The 17,830-nt window shown below is 50.5% G+C and overlaps 2 protein-coding genes across 5 annotated transcripts; both read left to right on the top strand.

Annotated features, from left to right (window-relative positions):
* The first annotated feature begins 427 nt into the window (after positions 1-427).
* Positions 428-12,032, top strand: LOC105261264 (dipeptidase 2). Of its 4 annotated transcripts, XM_011290097.4 has the most exons (11): positions 428-586; positions 875-1,138; positions 1,474-1,600; positions 1,865-1,994; positions 2,079-2,220; positions 2,511-2,580; positions 2,698-2,874; positions 3,263-3,347; positions 3,977-4,052; positions 5,030-5,165; positions 5,259-6,606. In XM_011290097.4, the coding sequence occupies exons 2-11, from the start codon at positions 918-920 to the stop codon at positions 5,514-5,516; spliced, it is 1,422 nt and encodes a 473-aa protein (XP_011288399.2). In that variant the 5' UTR covers positions 428-586; positions 875-917; the 3' UTR covers positions 5,517-6,606. The 4 variants fall into 4 exon arrangements, with proteins under 4 accessions (XP_011288399.2, XP_023101176.2, XP_023101174.2 ...); XM_023245408.2 differs by lacking the exons at positions 428-586; positions 5,259-6,606 and adding an exon at positions 11,896-12,032 and having other exon boundaries at positions 692-1,138; XM_023245406.2 differs by lacking the exon at positions 428-586 and having other exon boundaries at positions 699-1,138.
* A 91-nt stretch (positions 12,033-12,123) lies between these two features.
* DPEP3 (dipeptidase 3) lies at positions 12,124-16,384 on the top strand. Its single transcript, XM_019819939.2, has 10 exons — positions 12,124-12,394; positions 12,741-12,867; positions 13,368-13,497; positions 13,587-13,728; positions 14,014-14,083; positions 14,200-14,376; positions 14,683-14,767; positions 15,253-15,328; positions 15,812-15,947; positions 16,039-16,384. The coding sequence occupies exons 1-10, from the start codon at positions 12,132-12,134 to the stop codon at positions 16,270-16,272; spliced, it is 1,440 nt and encodes a 479-aa protein (XP_019675498.2). The 5' UTR covers positions 12,124-12,131; the 3' UTR covers positions 16,273-16,384.
* The last annotated feature ends 1,446 nt before the right edge of the window (positions 16,385-17,830 follow it).

Genomic DNA, 17,830 nt, shown 5'->3' with positions numbered 1-17,830 from the left:
GGAGGAATGTTGCTGGGATGGGGGATAGGGTGCTATGCTGCCCTAAAAATGACTTAATTTCCTTCCACTCAAATAGCTTACTGAGTTCCTGCTCTGTTCAGTAAACTGTCCCTGACCCCCCAGATGGCTGCTCAGTTCACGTCCCAAAAGTCCCTCCATTCAGACCGTAGGGAGAAATAGCATTTCCTGAGGAGGGAGGTCTTTCCTGAGACACTGGGGAAGACAGGGGTAGGGGCACCCCTGACAGTTCCCAGTTCTGGCTGGAGTCCCCAGGGGACAGACATGCAGGCAAGGGAGTAAAGTAGGGGAGAGAGAGGTCAGGGGCAGAGGGCCTCTTCCTGAATGCAAAGTCCACAAGGTTAACCCGTCATTTCCAGAGACTTCCTCCTCCCACCCCCACCCCCACCCCCACCCCCACATGGCTCAGCACCAGGAAACCGAGAGCCCAGAGACACTTGCGTGCAGCCCTCAGGGTGGCCGGTGCAGGATGCAGGCAGGTGGGGACATAATGTTGATGACAGAGGCCTCAGAGCCCAAGGCTACACTCTGAAAGGAGCAACCCACGCCTTCTCTCTTGGAGAACAAGGTTAGAGGCAGAGCAACCTGGGTCAGCCCCTCAGAGCGCTGGGAGTGGGGTGAGGGGTAAGAACAGAAAGCCCGCCCCTCTGGTGAAGCCCTGTAGGCTGGGGCAGGGGGGCGGAGGGAGGGGAGGGCGTGCCTTCGCCTGGCGGCCAAGCTGCTCCGCGTCGCGGCTTTCCGCGGCTGGGTGTGAGGTCCTGTGACTCGGTTCTCCCCTTGCGAGACCGCACCGCCGCGTGACCCGAGTCGACGGTAGGGACTCCATCGTCGCCCTCTGCCCCTGTCGCCCCCTCAGGCTCTCGAGACCGGCCCCTGCCCACCTGTCCGGCTCGTGCAACATGCGGCCCCTGCGCCTCGATGGTACCTCCCCGCCCTGCCGGCGACCTCTGCTGCGTCTGCTGCTCCTGCTGTCGCTGCTGCCGCCGCTGCCGCCGCCCTTAACGCGCGCCCAGACCGCTCAGGGAACCCCCAGCGCCCCGACCACGCCGGCCACCTCCAGCACCCCAAGCCTGCGGAAGCGCGCGCGGGCTCTGATGCGAGACTTCCCTCTCGTGGACGGGTGCGTAAGTGCGATGTGGGGGCAGGTGGAGACTGAGCCGACCCCGTGGCAGGGCTAGAGGTCCTCATGCAGGGCTCCTAAGGAAGCCCCTTCACATCACCCCCTGGATTCACTCTCCCATCATCCGTGGGTGCGTTTTCCCTTCCTCTGCCACTCCCTCCCTGGTGGGAACTCCCCAGCCTAGGCCTCGAGGGGTCCTACTATATAGTCTGTGACAGTGTGGTGTGGGGGACATCCTCCCCCCCCCATTGCTGGCCCCATGTCCTGCCTAATCCCAAGGTCTAAGGAGCCCACCCATTTCCCCCTGACTTGACCTTGCCTTGCTCTCCCTCCAGCCACAATGACATGCCCCTTGTCCTGAGGCAGTTTTATGGCAACAGGCTACAGGATGTTAATCTGCGCAATTTCAGCCATGGCCAGACCAGCCTGGACAGGCTTAGAGACGGTCTCGTGGGTGCCCAGGTATCACAGGGACACATAGCATGGCTGAGAGGGAGTGTGGGGGCCCCAGAAACCATGAGTTAGTCACATGGAAACTCAGTTATCATAGGGTCCCCCAAAATTCTACAACATGGATGCTGGGGGCTACAGGGGTTGCAGTGAACCAGTTTGCTGGGCATCCAAGTACCACCAAACAAGCAATGCATCACATGTGACCCCATTTGCTGCGTGGGCTGTGGAGGCTATGAGAAGTCCAGGGAGCTCCAACCCCTGGCCTTCCCCCAGTTCTGGTCAGCCTACGTCCCATGCCAGACCCAGGAAAGGGATGCTGTGCGCCTCACCCTGGAGCAGATTGACCTCATTCGCCGCATGTGTGCCTCCTATTCTGAGTTGGAGCTTGTGACCTCAGTTAAAGGTAGGTAGACTGGTGGGGGGTGTTGGGGACTTGATTGAGATACCCCAGCCTCTGAAAGTGATCATCTGACCTACCTGCCCCCAGCTCTGAACAATACCCGGAAGTTGGCTTGCCTCATTGGTGTGGAGGGTGGCCACTCGCTGGACAGTAGCCTTTCCGTCTTGCGTACGTTCTATGTGCTGGGTGTGCGCTACCTGACGCTCACTCACACCTGCAACACACCCTGGTGAGCACAGTGCAGATGGTATGCACCCACTGATGCAGCGATCTGCCCAAGATCACACTGGGGCTCAGACCAAGCTTTACCCCTGGGATCTGGCACTGACCCTGGAGTGGGGGGGGGGGGAGCAGGGGTTTGCAAAGCAAAACTGGATCCCAGTAGGGACTCCCTCCTGCCAGGCCCAGCCCAACTTGGGTCCCTACTGTTGCTCCAGGGGGTTAAGGTATAGAGAGTTCAGTAGGCTCTTGTGGCCAAGTCATGGCCACCATTCAGACTGTCTCCTGGCCATCCTGCAGGGCAGAGAGCTCATCTAAGGACATCCATCCCTTCTATAGCAGTGTCAGCGGGCTGACCAGCTTTGGTGAGGTGAGGACCCTGATTCCATACCCCGCCCCGCATGAATGTGCATGCCCCACCAGTTCCTACAGATAAATGCACACACATGTGCACCCCTGATGCCCTTTCCCTAACCTGTCTCTGCAGAAAGTGGTGGTTGAAATGAACCGCTTGGGCATGATGGTAGATTTGTCCCACGTCTCTGACACTGTGGCACGGCGAGCCTTGGAAGTGTCACAGGCACCTGTGATCTTCTCCCACTCAGCTGCCCGGGGTGTGTGCAAGAATGCCAGGAACATTCCTGATGACATCCTGCAGCTTCTGGTGAGAGACTACCCTGACTCTCAAACCTAAAACAAAAGGTTTAAACCAGGAGTCCTTGAACCTGAACCCCTGTTCCCTCAACTTCCTCAAACCCTAGGCTGAACATCTTCTGCCCTCACAAACCCACAGTCCACAGCCCGTGACTTCTTGAACCCAGGTGTGGGGGGTTCTAAGTGGTAAATACTCCTCTACTCTATAAGCCCCCCATGGTCAAGACATTTCCACACCAACCAGAGCTGAGACTCCTCCATTCACATAATCCTAGAGTGTAGAAAGGTGAAGTCTCCTCTGACTTCAAAACCAGAGCTGAACACATTCCTCACAGGAGCCTAGAGGCAGGTGGTTGCTCTGGGGGCCAAGCTGAGTGTCCATTTGTCCACCCCTGCAGAAGAAGAATGGTGGTATCGTGATGGTGTCTTTGTCACCGGGGGTGCTGCCGTGCAACCTGTTAGCCAATGTGTCCACTGTGGCAGGTAAGCCCTACCTGGGCTCTCTGAATAGCTCTGATTTGGACACGAAGCCTTGTGGGGAGGGCCTCAGAACAGCCCCAGTGGTCTGACTCATTGTTGGCCGTAGACACAGTGCCCAAAAACTCAATGATGGACAGTATAAAGCATCTTGGTGCCATGTGGAACTGGAGATACAGAATTGATACTACAATACTGATGGGTAGAAAGGAGGCAGTCAGACATAGAGCCCAGGTGCTAACCATCTGTGCTTCTCTAGGGGCTCATAAAGCTCCCTGCCCCTGCCTCTGGCCAAGGGATTGGGCAGCCCCTTAAGTCTCTTTGGTCTTTATCAATTATATTCTTTATCCATCTCTCATCCTCCACACCTATGGAAAGGGGCCCCCATGGTTCTCAAGGAGACTGGAGGCAAGGTGAATCCTGAATGAGAAATGGCCAACTGGGGTCCACTCCAAATCTGAATTCCAGTCTAGAGCCAACTGGAATCTACCTCCTCAAGTTGGCACACTGGGTGCCAAGCCATGAAGGAATTGGCCTCCATAGCCTACAGGCTGCAAGAAGGGGAATCAGTAGAGACCAGTCCCCACCTCACCCCTGTCCTAGAAGCCCCACACTGCTGACCCTTCATCCCCCAGATCACTTTGACTACATCAAGGCAGTCATTGGATCCAAGTTCATTGGGATTGGTGGAGATTATGATGGGGCTAAACGGTAAGTGCTTCTCTGGGGCTTCTCTGGGGCTAGCTGTGCCACAGTAGGTAGGGCCTTGATAGTCACCATGCCCACCACACTGTGATCCTCATGGACTTTAGGCCCACCTGGCATCTTCCCACACACAGAGTGTGTTTCTGCTTGTCTGTGACCCATTGGTCCCACCCCTAGGTCATGATCTGCCCACCCTTAGTGCCCCACCCTTAGTTCCAGCAGACCCACTGCCTTTTTTTTTTTTTAAGTTTTATTTATTTAAGTAATATCTATACCCAATATTAGGTTCAAACTCATGACCCCGAGATCAAAAGTCACATGCTCTTCCTACTGAGCCAGCCAAGTGCCGCTGACCCACTGCTTCTGAGCAGACTCTTAGCAAGGTCTGGTGTGGACTGACCAACTCCTCTGCCTGCAGCTGGGTCTTAAAAAGCTTTCCTTCTAGGAGCGCCTGGGTGGCTCAGACAGTTAAGCGTTCTACTCTTGATTTCAGCTCAAGTCACAATCTCACTCTTTGTGGGTTTGAGCCCTGCATCGGGCTCTGGGCTGATGGTGATGGTGCGGGGACTGCTTGGGATTCTCTCTCTCTCTCTCTCTCTCTCTCTCTCTCTCTCTCTCTCTTTCTGTCCCTCTCTCTCTGTCCATGCTCTCTCTCTTTCTCTCAAAATATATAAATAAACTGAAAAATAAATAAATAAAAGCTTTTCTTCTTTTTATAAATGGAGGAAAACCTTGCATTCCGTGAAAGGCATAGATCCAAAAAGTATAATTCGATGAGTTTTTATGAATATTCAAAGAGGTTGGGAGTTTCCTTCTGCAGGATGAAGAACAGGGGTGAATCACTTACTCTCTCCAAGTATCCATTTCCCGTGTCAGACAAGGGCTGGGATTCAGTAGTCCCTGGACACATAAGGCTGTGGTTTTGAGTCATGAACAAGGAACAGGGCTGAGGTTCCACAGCTGACTCGCTCACAACCATATAGGTTCCCTCAGGGGCTGGAGGACGTGTCCACATACCCAGTTCTGATAGAAGAGTTGCTGAGTCGTGGCTGGAGTGAGGAAGAGCTCCAGGGTGTCCTTCGTGGAAACCTGCTGCGGGTCTTTGGACAGGTGGAACAGGTATGCTGGGCTGGACAAAGGAGTAGGTCAGGGGCCTAAGCAAGTGTGTTGGGGCTGCTGTGTGAGCTGCTGACCACTGACTGCCACCTCCAGGTACGGGAGACAAGCAAGGGGCAAAGCCCCTTGGAGGATGAATTCCCGGATGTGCAGCTGGGCAGTTCTTGCCGCTCTGTTCTCTCATGTCTGCCTCAGACACGGTATCTGGCTCGAGACCAGAAACTAACTGAGACTTCGGCACATTGGGCACCTAAGTGTTCACCTAAACAGTTATTGTCAAAATCTTCCCCCAACGTGGCCCCAAGCCTCACAGTTATTGCTGCCTTTTCAGCCCTCATTCTGTGGCTCTGGTGACCCAGTTAATCCTACCAGATGTTACTATGGCAGTTGCAGATACCCCACATTGCCCTCCCTGCCCCCCCCCCCCCATCATGCAGACAGACACATTTCCTGAAAATAAATGTTTTACACATGGAAACAGGCATGAGTGTCCTTCTCTGTGGCGGGGTCTGGTGGTGCCAGCTCCCAATTCTGGTAGTTGGTGGAGGAACCTGCAGTTCAGCCACCATTTACTCTAGCAACACCTGAGTCTCACTAGCATGGCCTGAGAAGGCCCAGATGGTTGGGCTCAGCACTAGAAGAAGACAATGAGTAGCTTTGGCTGTGGGAGAGTGGACCTTCCTCTGGGATGCCTCTCAATAGCTCACCTCAGTCCACATCCTGACCCACTGACCACCACCTGGGGATCTTGAAGGGAACTCTGGTTCATATTCCCAAGAAAGGAACCTGCCTGGATCACAAATGATCTTTGTTCCTGTTTGGATAGAGCCCAGAATGCCAGGCTACAGGATAGTACATGGGCTTCCAATGACTGAACTTCCCTGGATATAGATCCACTCCTTGCCCTGCCCCTCAGGGACTTCCTTTCTGAGAGGCACAAGCTACTTAGACAACCACACTATCTTACCCCCAGGCAATTAATGGCAATAGCAACTCTGTTAATTATAGCCAAAATTAAGAGTTAATACTAAGGACAACAGCTAATAATAATAAATAACATGATAATAGATAATGGCTAATAAAAATAATAGTTAATACTACTAGCCTATGCATACCCCATGACTGAGCAGTTTTGCCCCAGGTATATATCGCAACAGGAATGCATACATAGGTTTTCCAAAAGGCATACGAAATAACATTTAAAGCAGTGCTGCTCATAATAACCCCCAACTGTGTACTTTAAAGTTAGACTGCAAGAAGAAAAAGACAGGAGATTGTCTTAAAAACAGTCATATTTTTAAAAAATCATATTAATTTGAGGAACAGCAATAAAACTGACAAATGAGTGGGGTTTTTTTAATATGAAATTTATTGTCAAATTGGTTTCCAAACAACACCCAGTGCTCATCCCAAAAGGTGCCCTCCTCAATACCCATCACCCACCCTCCCCTCCCTCCCACCCCCCATCAACCCTCAGTTTGTTCTCAGTTTTTAACAGTCTTTTATGCTTTGGCTCTCTCCCACTCTAACCTCTTTTTTTTTTTTTTCCTTCCCCTCCCCCATGGGTTTCTGTTAAGTTTCTCAGGATCCACATAAGAGTGAAACCATATGGTATCTGTCTTTCTCTGTATGGCTTATTTCACTTAGCATCACACTCTCCAGTTCCATCCACGTTGCTACAAAAGGCCATATTTCATTTTTTCTCATTGCCACGTAGTATTCCATTGTGTATATAAACCACAATTTCTGTATCCATTCATCAGTTGATGGACATTTAGGCTCTTTCCATAATTTGGCTATTGTTGAGAGTGCTGCTATAAACATTGGGGTCCAAGTGCCCCTATGCATCAGTACTCCTGTATCCCTTGGATAAATTCCTAGCAGTGCTATTGCTGGGTCATAGGGTAGGTCTATTTTTAATTTTCTGAGGAACCTCCACACTGCTTCCCAGAGCGGCTGCACCAATTTGCATTCCCACCAACAGTGCAAGAGGGTTCCCGTTTCTCCACATCCTCTCCAGCATCTATAGTCTCCTGATTTGTTCATTTTGGCCACTCTGACTGGCGTGAGGTGATACCTGAGTGTGGTTTTGATTTGTATTTCCCTGATAAGGAGCAACGTTGAACATCTTTTCATGTGCCTGTTGGCCATCCGGATGTCTTCTTTAGAGAAGTGTCTATTCATGTTTTCTGCCCATTTCTTCACTGGGTTATTTGTTTTTCAGGTGTGGAGTTTGGTGAACTCTTTATAGATTTTGGATACTAGCCCTTTGTCCGATATGTCATTTGCAAATATCTTTTCCCATTCCGTTGGTTGCCTTTTAGTTTTGTTGGTTGTTTCCTTTGCTGTGCAGAAGCTTTTTATCTTCATAAGATCCCAGTAATTCACTTTTGCTTTTAATTCCCTTGCCTTTGGGGATGTGTCGAGTAAGAGATTGCTACGGCTGAGGTCAGAGAGGTCTTTTCCTGCTTTCTCCTCTAAGGTTTTGATGGTTTCCTGTCTCACATTCAGGTCCTTTATCCATTTTGAGTTTATTTTTGTGAATGGTGTGAGAAAGTGGTCTAGTTTCAACCTTCTGCATGTTGCTGTCCAGTTCTCCCAGCACCATTTGTTAAAGAGGCTGTCTTTTTTCCATTGGATGTTCTTTCCTGCTTTGTCAAAGATGAGTTGGCCATACGTTTGTGGGTCTAGTTCTGGGGTTTCTATTCTATTCCATTGGTCTATGTGTCTGTTTTTGTGCCAGACAAATGAGTTTTAATGGAAATAATAGAAATCCATACACAGTGGAATATCTTTAGCCTGATGAATGAAAGTAACTACCAATGTTCCATTCTATGCACAGTGAAAATATTCTTCAAACATGAAGGGAAAGTAATACATTTTCAGACCAATAAAAGCACAGTGAGAAATTGAAGATATACAAATCATGAGGCACCTGGGTGGCTCAGTCAATTAAGCATCTGACTTCACCTGAGGTCATAATCTCATGGTTTGTGAGTTTGAGCCCCGAGTCAGGCGCTGCGCTGACAGTTTAGAGTCTGCTTCGGACTCTGTCTCCCCCCCACCCCTCTCTGCACCTCCCCTGTTTATGCTTTCTCTCTCTCAAAAATAAATAAATAAACATTTTTAAAAAACGTATATAGGAACACATTTTTCCTTTTGCCTCAGCCTCCAAATTGGCTGTACTCTGCAGTGTACTCAGAAAGTTCTAATAGTGTTTTCTATTCATTTTACCTATTCCCTCTTTTCTTGACTTCTTTTGGGTGGATTAAGTAGCACTCTGAGATGGCCTTAGTCCCTTTACAGACCCTTTCAAGGGGAGCTGATCCAGCTCACTGTCCATTTAGGAAAAAATGGGAAAAGGTGGTAGAAGATAGAGGCTTACAGCAGGGCCCTGTGTTGCTAGGGAGCAGACCTCTAAGGACAGGGCCCTGTGAGGTGGTGCAAGTGTTCTAAACATGAGTTGGCATGGCTACTCGATGACAGCCAGAAGTTGCAGACTGCAGCCAACTGTCACTGTTGGAACAGGAAAACCTCTTTCAGTTTGCTCTGTCGCCCCTATTGACAGAATGTAACAGGAAACCAGCTAGGCTTCTAGGAAATGTGGTTTTGAGAGTTTGAGCACCAGGGGCACCTGGGTGGCTCAGTCGGTTAAGTGTTGGACTCTTGATTTCAGCTTAGGTCATGATCTCACAGTTGGTTCTCATGGGTTTGAGCCCGGAGTTGGGCTCTACACTGACAGTGAGGAGCCTGCTTGGGATTCTGTCTTTCTCTCTGCCCCTCTCTTCCCCAATCTCTCTCTCTCTCCCTCTCAAAAATAAATAAGCATTAAAGAAAATAGGGGTGTCTGAGTGTCTCAGTCAGTTAAGCATCTGACTCTTGATTTCGGCTCAGGTCATGACCTCACGGTTGGTGAGTTTGAGCCCCACATAGGGCTCTACACTAACAGCACAGAGTCTGCTTGGGATCCTCTCTGTCCGTCTCCCGCTTGTGCGTGCTTTCTCTTTCTCTCAAAATAAATAAATAAACTTTAAAAATATTATTAAGGGACACCTGGGTGGCTCAGTTGGTTGTCTGACTTCAGCTCACATCATGATCTCATGGTTCAAGAGTTTGAGCCCCACATTGGGTTCTCTGCTGTCAGCACAGAGCCTCCTTTGGATCCTCTGTCCCCTTTCTCACTGCCCCTCCACCGCTCATTCTCTCTCTCTCCCTCTCTCTCTCTCTTTCTCTCAAAAAATAAATAAGTAAACTTTAAAAATATGTTTAAAAAATAGGAAGAGTTTGAGCCCCAGCCTCACAGAGCTGAGAACAGAAGACTGCATCTGGAGTTGAGAGACAATTGCTTAATAACCAGAATTGCTGCAGACCTGGAGTAGAAGGCCCTAATTCCAATTCATTCTTTCTCCTAGGTACATTTTTTTGTGTTCCAACTCAAAACTAAGTGTTCATCAGGATTCTCCTTATTCTGGTGGACCCTGGACACTAACCTCTGCCTCTTTAGAGCACCACACCCCTAGTAGAAGAACTAGCCCAAAAGTTGGGCTCATCTCTAGGTTTCCACTTTCCTTGGATCCTCATCAAGTAATTTTTTAATATCTTGTTTAACTTTCTGATGTCTTCAGAAGATCCTTTTTATATTTTGCCCAACATTTCCAGTTATCAGGAAGAGTATAACTCTGATTTACTTAGTCAACCAAAATCAGACATGTGAAATGGTGTTTATTTATTAATTCAATAACATTAAAAATCCATCATAGGGGCAGTTGGGTGGCTTAGTTGATTGAGCATCCAACTTCAGCTCAGGTCATGATTTCTCAGTTCATGGGCTAGAGTCCCACATTGGGCTCTGCGCTGACAGCTCAGAGCCTGGAGCCTGTTTCGGATTCTGTGTCTCCCTCTCTCTCTGCCTCTCTCCCCCCACCCAAAGATAAATAAACATTTAAAATAAATAAATAAATAATAAATAAACTTTAAAAATCAATTATAAACATTATGCTCCCTACTTTCACCTAAGACTATTACAGGAAACAGCTGTATGTGCAATACTTCTGAACTTTTGATAAAGTTTTGAATTAACAAATTCATCATTCACTATATTGTTTATATCACTTAAATGAAGACCTCCCCTGGCAAGTCAGCTTGGTATATGAGACCAGAATAAACATTCCCTCTCTTTCTCCCTCTCTTCTGAGATAGCCAAAGCTGAAGGCAGCAGGGTCAGACTTAGTCCTTAACCACCAGGCATGAGAAGGGAGCAGTGATGGGCAGGAGGCAGTAGTGGCCAGAGGTCAAGGCCCTTCTTCTGGCACCCAAAAGGGGAGGCCCACCTATCAGGGAGCCCAGGTGGGAGAACGGCTGACAGACACAGATACAGAAGGGGGGAATTCATATTTTAGTCTGTGTTATAGACCCCTTTCAGCCTGGTAGGACCTCTTGCAGGCCCAGGAGGCCCAGACGCCACCCAGGTGCAGTTCTGAGATCAGTTTCCCCTGTGTCAGGGCTTTTTTCTGCAGAAAACAATGAATTATACCGCTCAGGCCTGCAGCCATCCTGGAAACCACCTTACCTTGAAGGAGGATTTCTGCCCCACATGAAGTCATGTCAGACCAAGCCCCCTCATGTTCTTAGCAGTAAGAATTTTTGTCCCACTGTTCTACACCTTTGAGGACCTTCCAGCTCCTCCCTTACAGACAGCCATCCTGTCGGAACTAGACCTTTGCTTGAGCTATTGGCCAACTTGGGATGCCCTCTCCACCTCCCTGCCCAATGCAGACCCCATCCTTTCCAGGCTCAGCTGCTCTGGTGCCTCCACTAATCTCTTAGCAAACGGGCCAGCCCTCACCAGCACTACCCACAAAATCCCTCAGCCAGGATGACCATATTACAGAAAAACATGTGACATAAATTGACCAGGGAGTAATTTACCCTCTTTCCAAGATGGCTATAGTTAATTAATGTTTAGAATCTGGAGTCTTTTTTTTTTTTTAATTTTTTTAATGTTTATTTTTGAGACACAGAGAGAGTAGGGGAGGGACAGAGAGAGAGGGAGACACAGAATCCGAAGCAGGCTCCAGGCTCTGCACTGTCAGCACAGAGCCCGACACAGGGTTCGAACCCACAAACCGTGAGATAATGACCTGAGCTGAAGTCATGCGTTTAACTAACTAAGCCACCCAGGAGCCCCTAGAATCTAGTCTTTTTTGTGTGTGCCCATATATTAACAAATGTACAGATGCAAATTTCAATACTAGTTACTAAAACAAAATGGTTTCCCATAATATTATTCTTTTTTAATTTTTTAAATATTTTTAAAAATGTTTATTTATTTTTGAGAGACAGGGAGAGACAGAGCACGAGCGGGGCAGGGGCAGAGAGAGAGAGGGAGACACAGAATACCAAGCAGGCTCCAGGCTCCAAGCTGTCAACACAGAGCCAGACGCGGGGCTCGAACTCACGAACCGTGAGATCATGACCTGAGCCGAAGTCGGACGCTCAACCGACTGAGCCACCCAGGCGCCCCTCCCATATTATTCTTAAATTTCATTTTTATTAAAAAATGTATAGGGCACCTGGGTGGCTCAGTCGGTTGAGCGTCACGCTCAATTTCTGCTCAGGTCAGGATGTCATGGGATCCAGACCGGGTTAGGCCCTGCCCTGAGCACGGAGCCTGCTTGGGATCTCTCTCCCTCTCTCGTTGCCGCTCTCCCACTCGAGTGCTCTTGCGCGGCAGAAGCTGGTCTGGCCCCCTGGGGCGCCCTCTAGTTGAGAGTGGAGGTCTGTGTCGCCCCCTCTGGCCACGCTGCGCAGCTGCGTCGCGGATCCCTGCTCTTCTGGAGAAGCAGTCTGCCTGCAGCCCCTCCTCACGACGGGTCACGTAAATCCGGTCGAGACCCCACCGTCGCCCTCTGCCCCTCGAGCCCCTCCTCTCGAGACCGGCCACTGCCTGCCCGGCCGACCCTGCGCAACATGAGGCCCCTGGGCCTCTTGGGCCCCCACGCGCTTCGCTGGCGACCTCTGCTGCGTCTGCTGCTCCTGCTGTCTCTGCTGCAGAGGGCGGTAACCCGTGCCCAGACCACTCCTGGCACCCCCAGCGACCCGACCACACCCGGAGCCCCCAGCAATCCGACCACGGCCTTCTCTAGTTCCCCTACCACGCCGCTCACCTCCAGCACACCAAGTCTGAGGAAGCACGCGCGGGCCCTGATGCGGGACTTCCCTCTCGTGGACGGGTGAGCAGGGGCAGTGTGGGGGCAGGTGGAAACTGAGCCCACACCTGGGTAGGGGAAGGGGGTCCTCAGCATGCAGGGCTAGTGAGGAGGCTTCCTCACACCACCTCTGGATGAACTCTGTCCTCCATCAGCCAGGTCCCCTCCCCCCATTACCCTGTTCCTGGTGTCCACTACAGGCCCCCACCCCTCCCCAAAGCTGCACCTCAGGAATTTTTCCATATTGTCTGTGTGAGGTGGGGGGGGGGGAGGGGAGGGTGAGGGGGACAGGACATGCCCAGGTACTTTGACATGCCCTGTCTGACCTGAGTCCATGTTCTCCACTCTAACTTTGTCTTGATGCCCCCAGCCACAACCACTTGCCCCTGCTCCTGAGACAGCTTTTCCAGAACAGGCTACAAGATGTTAACCTGCGCAATTTCAGTTATGGCCAGACCAGCTTGGACAAGCTCAGGGATGGCCTCGTGGGTGCCCAGGTACCACAGGGATACACAGGGTGCCACAGCATGGCTGCTGGGGAATGTTGGGGGCCACAGAAACCTGGGTAGGCAGGCCTCTCAGTGATTAGAATCGTAGAACACACAATGTGTCATCGCATGACTGCTGGGAATGTGGGGGCTCTGGAGGCCAAGACAGGCCAACCACATGGGTACCCAAGTTCTGTGGAGACACACAGAAAGTGACCAGAAAATCCCTGGTGAGTGTGGGGTTAGAGTTAGAGCCACAAAGGATATAGTGGATTGGCCTTGGGGCATTCACATAGCACATGGACAAACAGCAGACAATGATATTTCACAGTCCACAGTTTGGCTGCTGGCAGCAAGCTTAATAGGCATCAGGATACCATAGGGTCATGTAGTGTTTCGTTCTGGGCCAATGACCCAAATGAGCACCTTGGGGGCTGAGAAGGAGTGGCAGGCCAAGGACATTGGAGACCACTCTAATCTCATTCTGGACTCCCGGGGCCTACCTCTAGTTCTGGTCAGCCCAAGCCCCATGCCAGACACAGGACCAGGATGCTGTGCGCCTCACACTGGAGCAGATTGACCTCATTCGTCGCATGTGTGCCTCCTACTCTGAACTGGAGCTTGTGACCTCAGCCAAAGGTGGGCTGGCAAATGGGGAGATAGTTAGGGGCTCACTCTGATGGTTCTGGCCCTGGGCCCTGACCACTTGATTATCCATCCTCTTCCAGGTCTGAACAGCACTCAAAAGCTGGCCTGCCTCATTGGTGTGGAGGGTGGTCACTCACTGGACAGCAGCCTTTCTGTGCTGCGCAGTTTTTACCTGCTGGGAGTGCGCTTCCTGACACTTACCTTCACCTGCAACACGGCCTGGTGAGCATAGTGCCTAGCCACGGTGAAATGGTAGATGACATGGTGGGGCAACTGCCAGACAGGTGAGGACAGAGGGATCCACAAAAGGAGGCTGGACTCTCAACAGGTCCTTCACACTCCCAGAAAGCAGTTGGCCCAGGTCCTTACTCTATTCCAGGGGTGGGGGGGTGGGGGGGGGTGGGGGGGGAGGGGGTGTGGATAGACAAACAGAGGGACTGCAGAGCCCCCAGGCTCTGATGCCCAGGATGTTGCCTTTGAGATTGCCTTCTTCTGGCTGTCCCACAGGGCAGAAAGTTCCACCAAGTTTAAACACCACTTCTACACCAACGTCAGTGGGTTGACAAGCTTTGGTGAGGTGAGGATTCCTGTTCCATACCCTACCCCACCCGTTCTCTACCTACAAATAGTGTACACGTGTGTGCATCCTTGACATCTCCCCCACCTCAAAAGACAAACAAACTGTCTTTGCAGAAGGTGGTAGGGGAAATGAACCGCTTGGGCATGATGGTGGACTTGTCCTATGCGTCAGACACCTTGGTGCGGCAGGCACTGAAGGTGTCGAGGGCTCCCGTGATCTTCTCCCACTCAGCTTCCAGGGCTGTGTGCGACAATTTGCTGAATGTTCCTGATGACATTCTGCAACTTCTGGTGAGCAGCTACCTCAGCCCTCACACCCAGAGCTAGGCGCGTTTCATGCAAACATTCTTGACCTTGAACAAAGCTACCAGTCCAGGCCTCACCCTTGGACCCATGGCTGGTTAACCTTCCCCATCTCTGAAAATTGAGGCCAAATCAGCTCCACTCAGGCGCCCACTAACCCAGAGCTGAAACCTCTTCCAGCCCCTGAAGCCAGGACTGAGCACTGTCCTACTAGGCCCCCAGGGCACAGAGCAGGCCATCAGGCCTGAAGAGCCAAACTGAGGGGGCTGAGTGTTCATTTCTTTATCCTTCTAGAAGAAGAATGGTGGCATTGTGATGGTGACGCTGTCTATGGGGGTGCTACAGTGCAACCTGTTGGCTAATGTGTCCACCGTGGCAGGTGAGCCTCACTTCAACTTCTTGTGCAGTTTGAGCTTGAGCCTGTGGCCATGGGGCCTTCAGGACAGCTCCAGCAGTGTAGCACACCTGTTGGGCAATGGGCAGACCTCTGACAACCCAGGAGAGGAGACACGGCTCTTCGCTGCCACCCAGATCTGGGGCCACAGTCAATATTGATGGGTTTGGGGGAAGCAACTGCCCCTGCCTCTGAATGTCTTTTGCTCTCACCTCTCTGGACAGGACAGATGCGTTCTCAAGGAACCCAGAGGCAGGGTGGCTTCTGGGCAGAAAAAATTCTAAAGAGACACAGTTCAGCCTGTAGTCACTTCAGAACTCACAATGGGCTGGGAGCTCCATGAAGTCCGCTGCCATGGCCTGGAGTGCTGTGGGGAGGAGAACTGGTCAGGACTGAGTTTCCCCAGACCAGGGCTGGTCCCAGGGCCTGACTCCAGCGTAGTGCTGCTCACACTAACCTCTGCCACCTAGATCACTTTGACCACATCAGAGCTGTCATTGGATCAGAGTTCATCGGGATTGGCGGGAATTATGATGGGTCTGGTCGGTGAGTATTTCCCTGGGGTTTGTCTTGAGCAGGGCACAGTAGGGAGTCCTTTAGTCTCTCCATTCCATGGTCCTCCCACCCTTCAGACCTCATCTACAGGCTCTGGTTTTCCAGCTCACTTGACGTCTCTCCACTCCCAAGGGCTGATTCCTGGGCTCTCCCTGTCCCTCCAGTGGCCTGGTGGACCCACTGCCACTCCAGATCATCACATTAATTAAGTACTCCCCGACACCCCACCCCAGCAGAGCCCGTTTACCTAGCACCTGCTGCAGTCCCAGCTCAGCAGATCTGTTGTAGGCCAGCCATCTGCTCAGGGGGTAGACACCACAGAAGCTCTGTCTTCAAGGAGCTTCCAAAGTGACATTCAGTAGCCTGGAGAATATGGCCTTCAATTTCACATGTGTGATTGGGGCTGGTGGGACACTGGGCCCTAGACCAGGATCAGGGCTCAGGTTCCACAGCTGGTGGCCCATGGCCACACAGGTTCCCTCAGGGACTAGAGGACGTGTCCAAATACCCAGTACTGATAGAGGAGTTGCTGAGTCGTGGCTGGAGTGAGGAAGAGCTCCAGGGTGTCCTTCGTGGAAACCTGCTGCGGGTCTTCAGACACGTGGAACAGGTATGCTGGGTTGGGCAAAAGGATAGTGCAGTGGTTAGAGTGGGTGAGAGAGGTGCTATGGGAGCCACTAACTGCTGACTCCCACCCCCAGGTGAGAGAGGAGAACAATGGACAGAACCCTGTGGAGGATGAGTTTCCAGACAGGCAGGTGGTCAGGTCTTGCCACTCCCACCTCCTATCTCAGCTTCAGAGTGAACACCTCGCCACACACCTGGAGGTGACCGAGTGGCCAATCAGTCAGGTCCTCCGGAGGCCCTCAAAAGCTTCCCCATACTTTGTTCTAAGTTTCTTGGTTGCTGCCACCTTCTCAGTCCTCATCCTGTAGTTCTGGTGAGCTGGCCAGTCTCCCAGAGGTCTCTGTGGCAAAGTCTCACAAAGTCCCCTTCCTAGTCATCCAGGCACAAGTGTATGCTGAGAATAAACATTTTGGGTATGGAGCCAAATGTGAAAGTCCTTCCTTCTCCCTGGGGAGCAGGGGAGTGGGGTCTGGTGGGCTCTTGGTTGGTGAGGGGTCTTGTAGGTCTCACCTCAGTTTCTCAAGTGAGTGGCCTCCAACTTGGTCTCTTTTGGGAAGGGCAGAGGCATCTTACCATGTTATTATGATAAAAGCCTGAGCCCACAAAAGAGCACAAAGAAATCTAGTTCAAGTGTGGTATCTATCCCATCATGGAGTGTAACAATGGGTGGGTTAGCAGTCTCTGAAAGGTTTACATTTGTTTGTTTGTTTGTTTGTTTGTTTGTTTGTTTTTAAGAAGCTGAACCTAGAGGGCACCTGGGTAACTCAGTGGGCTAAGTGTCAGACTCGATTTTGGCTCAGGTCATGATCTTGTGGTTTATAGGTTCAAGCCCCACATCAGGCTCCACATGAGGAGTCTGCTTGGGATTCTCTCCCTCCCTCCCTCTCTCCTTGCCCCTTCCTCTCTCTCTCTGCCTCTCTCTCATGCCCCTTCCCCCCTCTCAAAAATAAATTAATTTTTTAAAAATTTAAAAAGAGTGAAAGAGCAAGCCAAAGAGTAAATTTTCAACGTATATAATTGACGAAAGGCATATATCCAGAGGCAGACAACCCCATATAAAAATGGGGAAGATATTTGAATAGGAACTTTACAAGGATGGATATTCAATTGGCCAATAAGAAGATGAAAAGATAGTCAACCTTATTAGACATTAAGGAAATGCAAAATAAAACTCATAGTAAAGACAACTAAAATTTAACAGGTGAACAATACCAAGTGTTAGCAATGATATGGAGCAAGGAGCATACCCTGCTGGTGGCTGATTCAACTGATAAACACTGCTTTGGAAGACAGTTTGACATTTTTTTTTTTTTTTTTACTAAAGTTGAAGACATATACCCAAGGACAGTTACACACAACGTGCAAGAATCTCTCAAAGTAATGTTGAGTGAAGGGAGCCAGTACAAAATAATATATATTATGTCATTCCATTTATATAAAGTACAAGCAAAACTGATCTATACCATTACAGTCAGTTTTCGGGGAGGTATTGCCTGGAAGGGGGCATGAGGAAGAGCTTCTGGGTTTCTGGTAAAGTGCTGTATCTTGGGTCCTGGTTGCATGGGCGTGTTCATTTTGTGAACATTTCAGCATGCTGTATACACTTATGGTATGTGAACTTTTCTGTATGGATATTTTTTTCTCAATAAAAAGTTTTTTTAAAAACTGGGGCCCCTGGCTGGCTCAGTCCGTAGAGCAGGCAACTCTTGATCTTGGGGTTGGAGTAGAGCCTCTTGAAAAAACAAAACAAAACCCAGAAAAGACTAAACTTAATGTTCAGGGATGCATGCTCAGGTTGAGACTTTAAATAAGAAAACAAGAGGGCCCCTGGGGGTTCAGTCATTAAGCTCTGACTTCAGTTCAGGT

The sequence above is a fragment of the Felis catus genome, chromosome E2 (genome assembly GCF_018350175.1).
Source record: "Felis catus isolate Fca126 chromosome E2, F.catus_Fca126_mat1.0, whole genome shotgun sequence".
In the NCBI taxonomy this organism is placed as follows: Eukaryota; Metazoa; Chordata; class Mammalia; order Carnivora; family Felidae; genus Felis; species Felis catus.
This window is presented reverse-complemented; position numbering and strand designations above follow the sequence as displayed.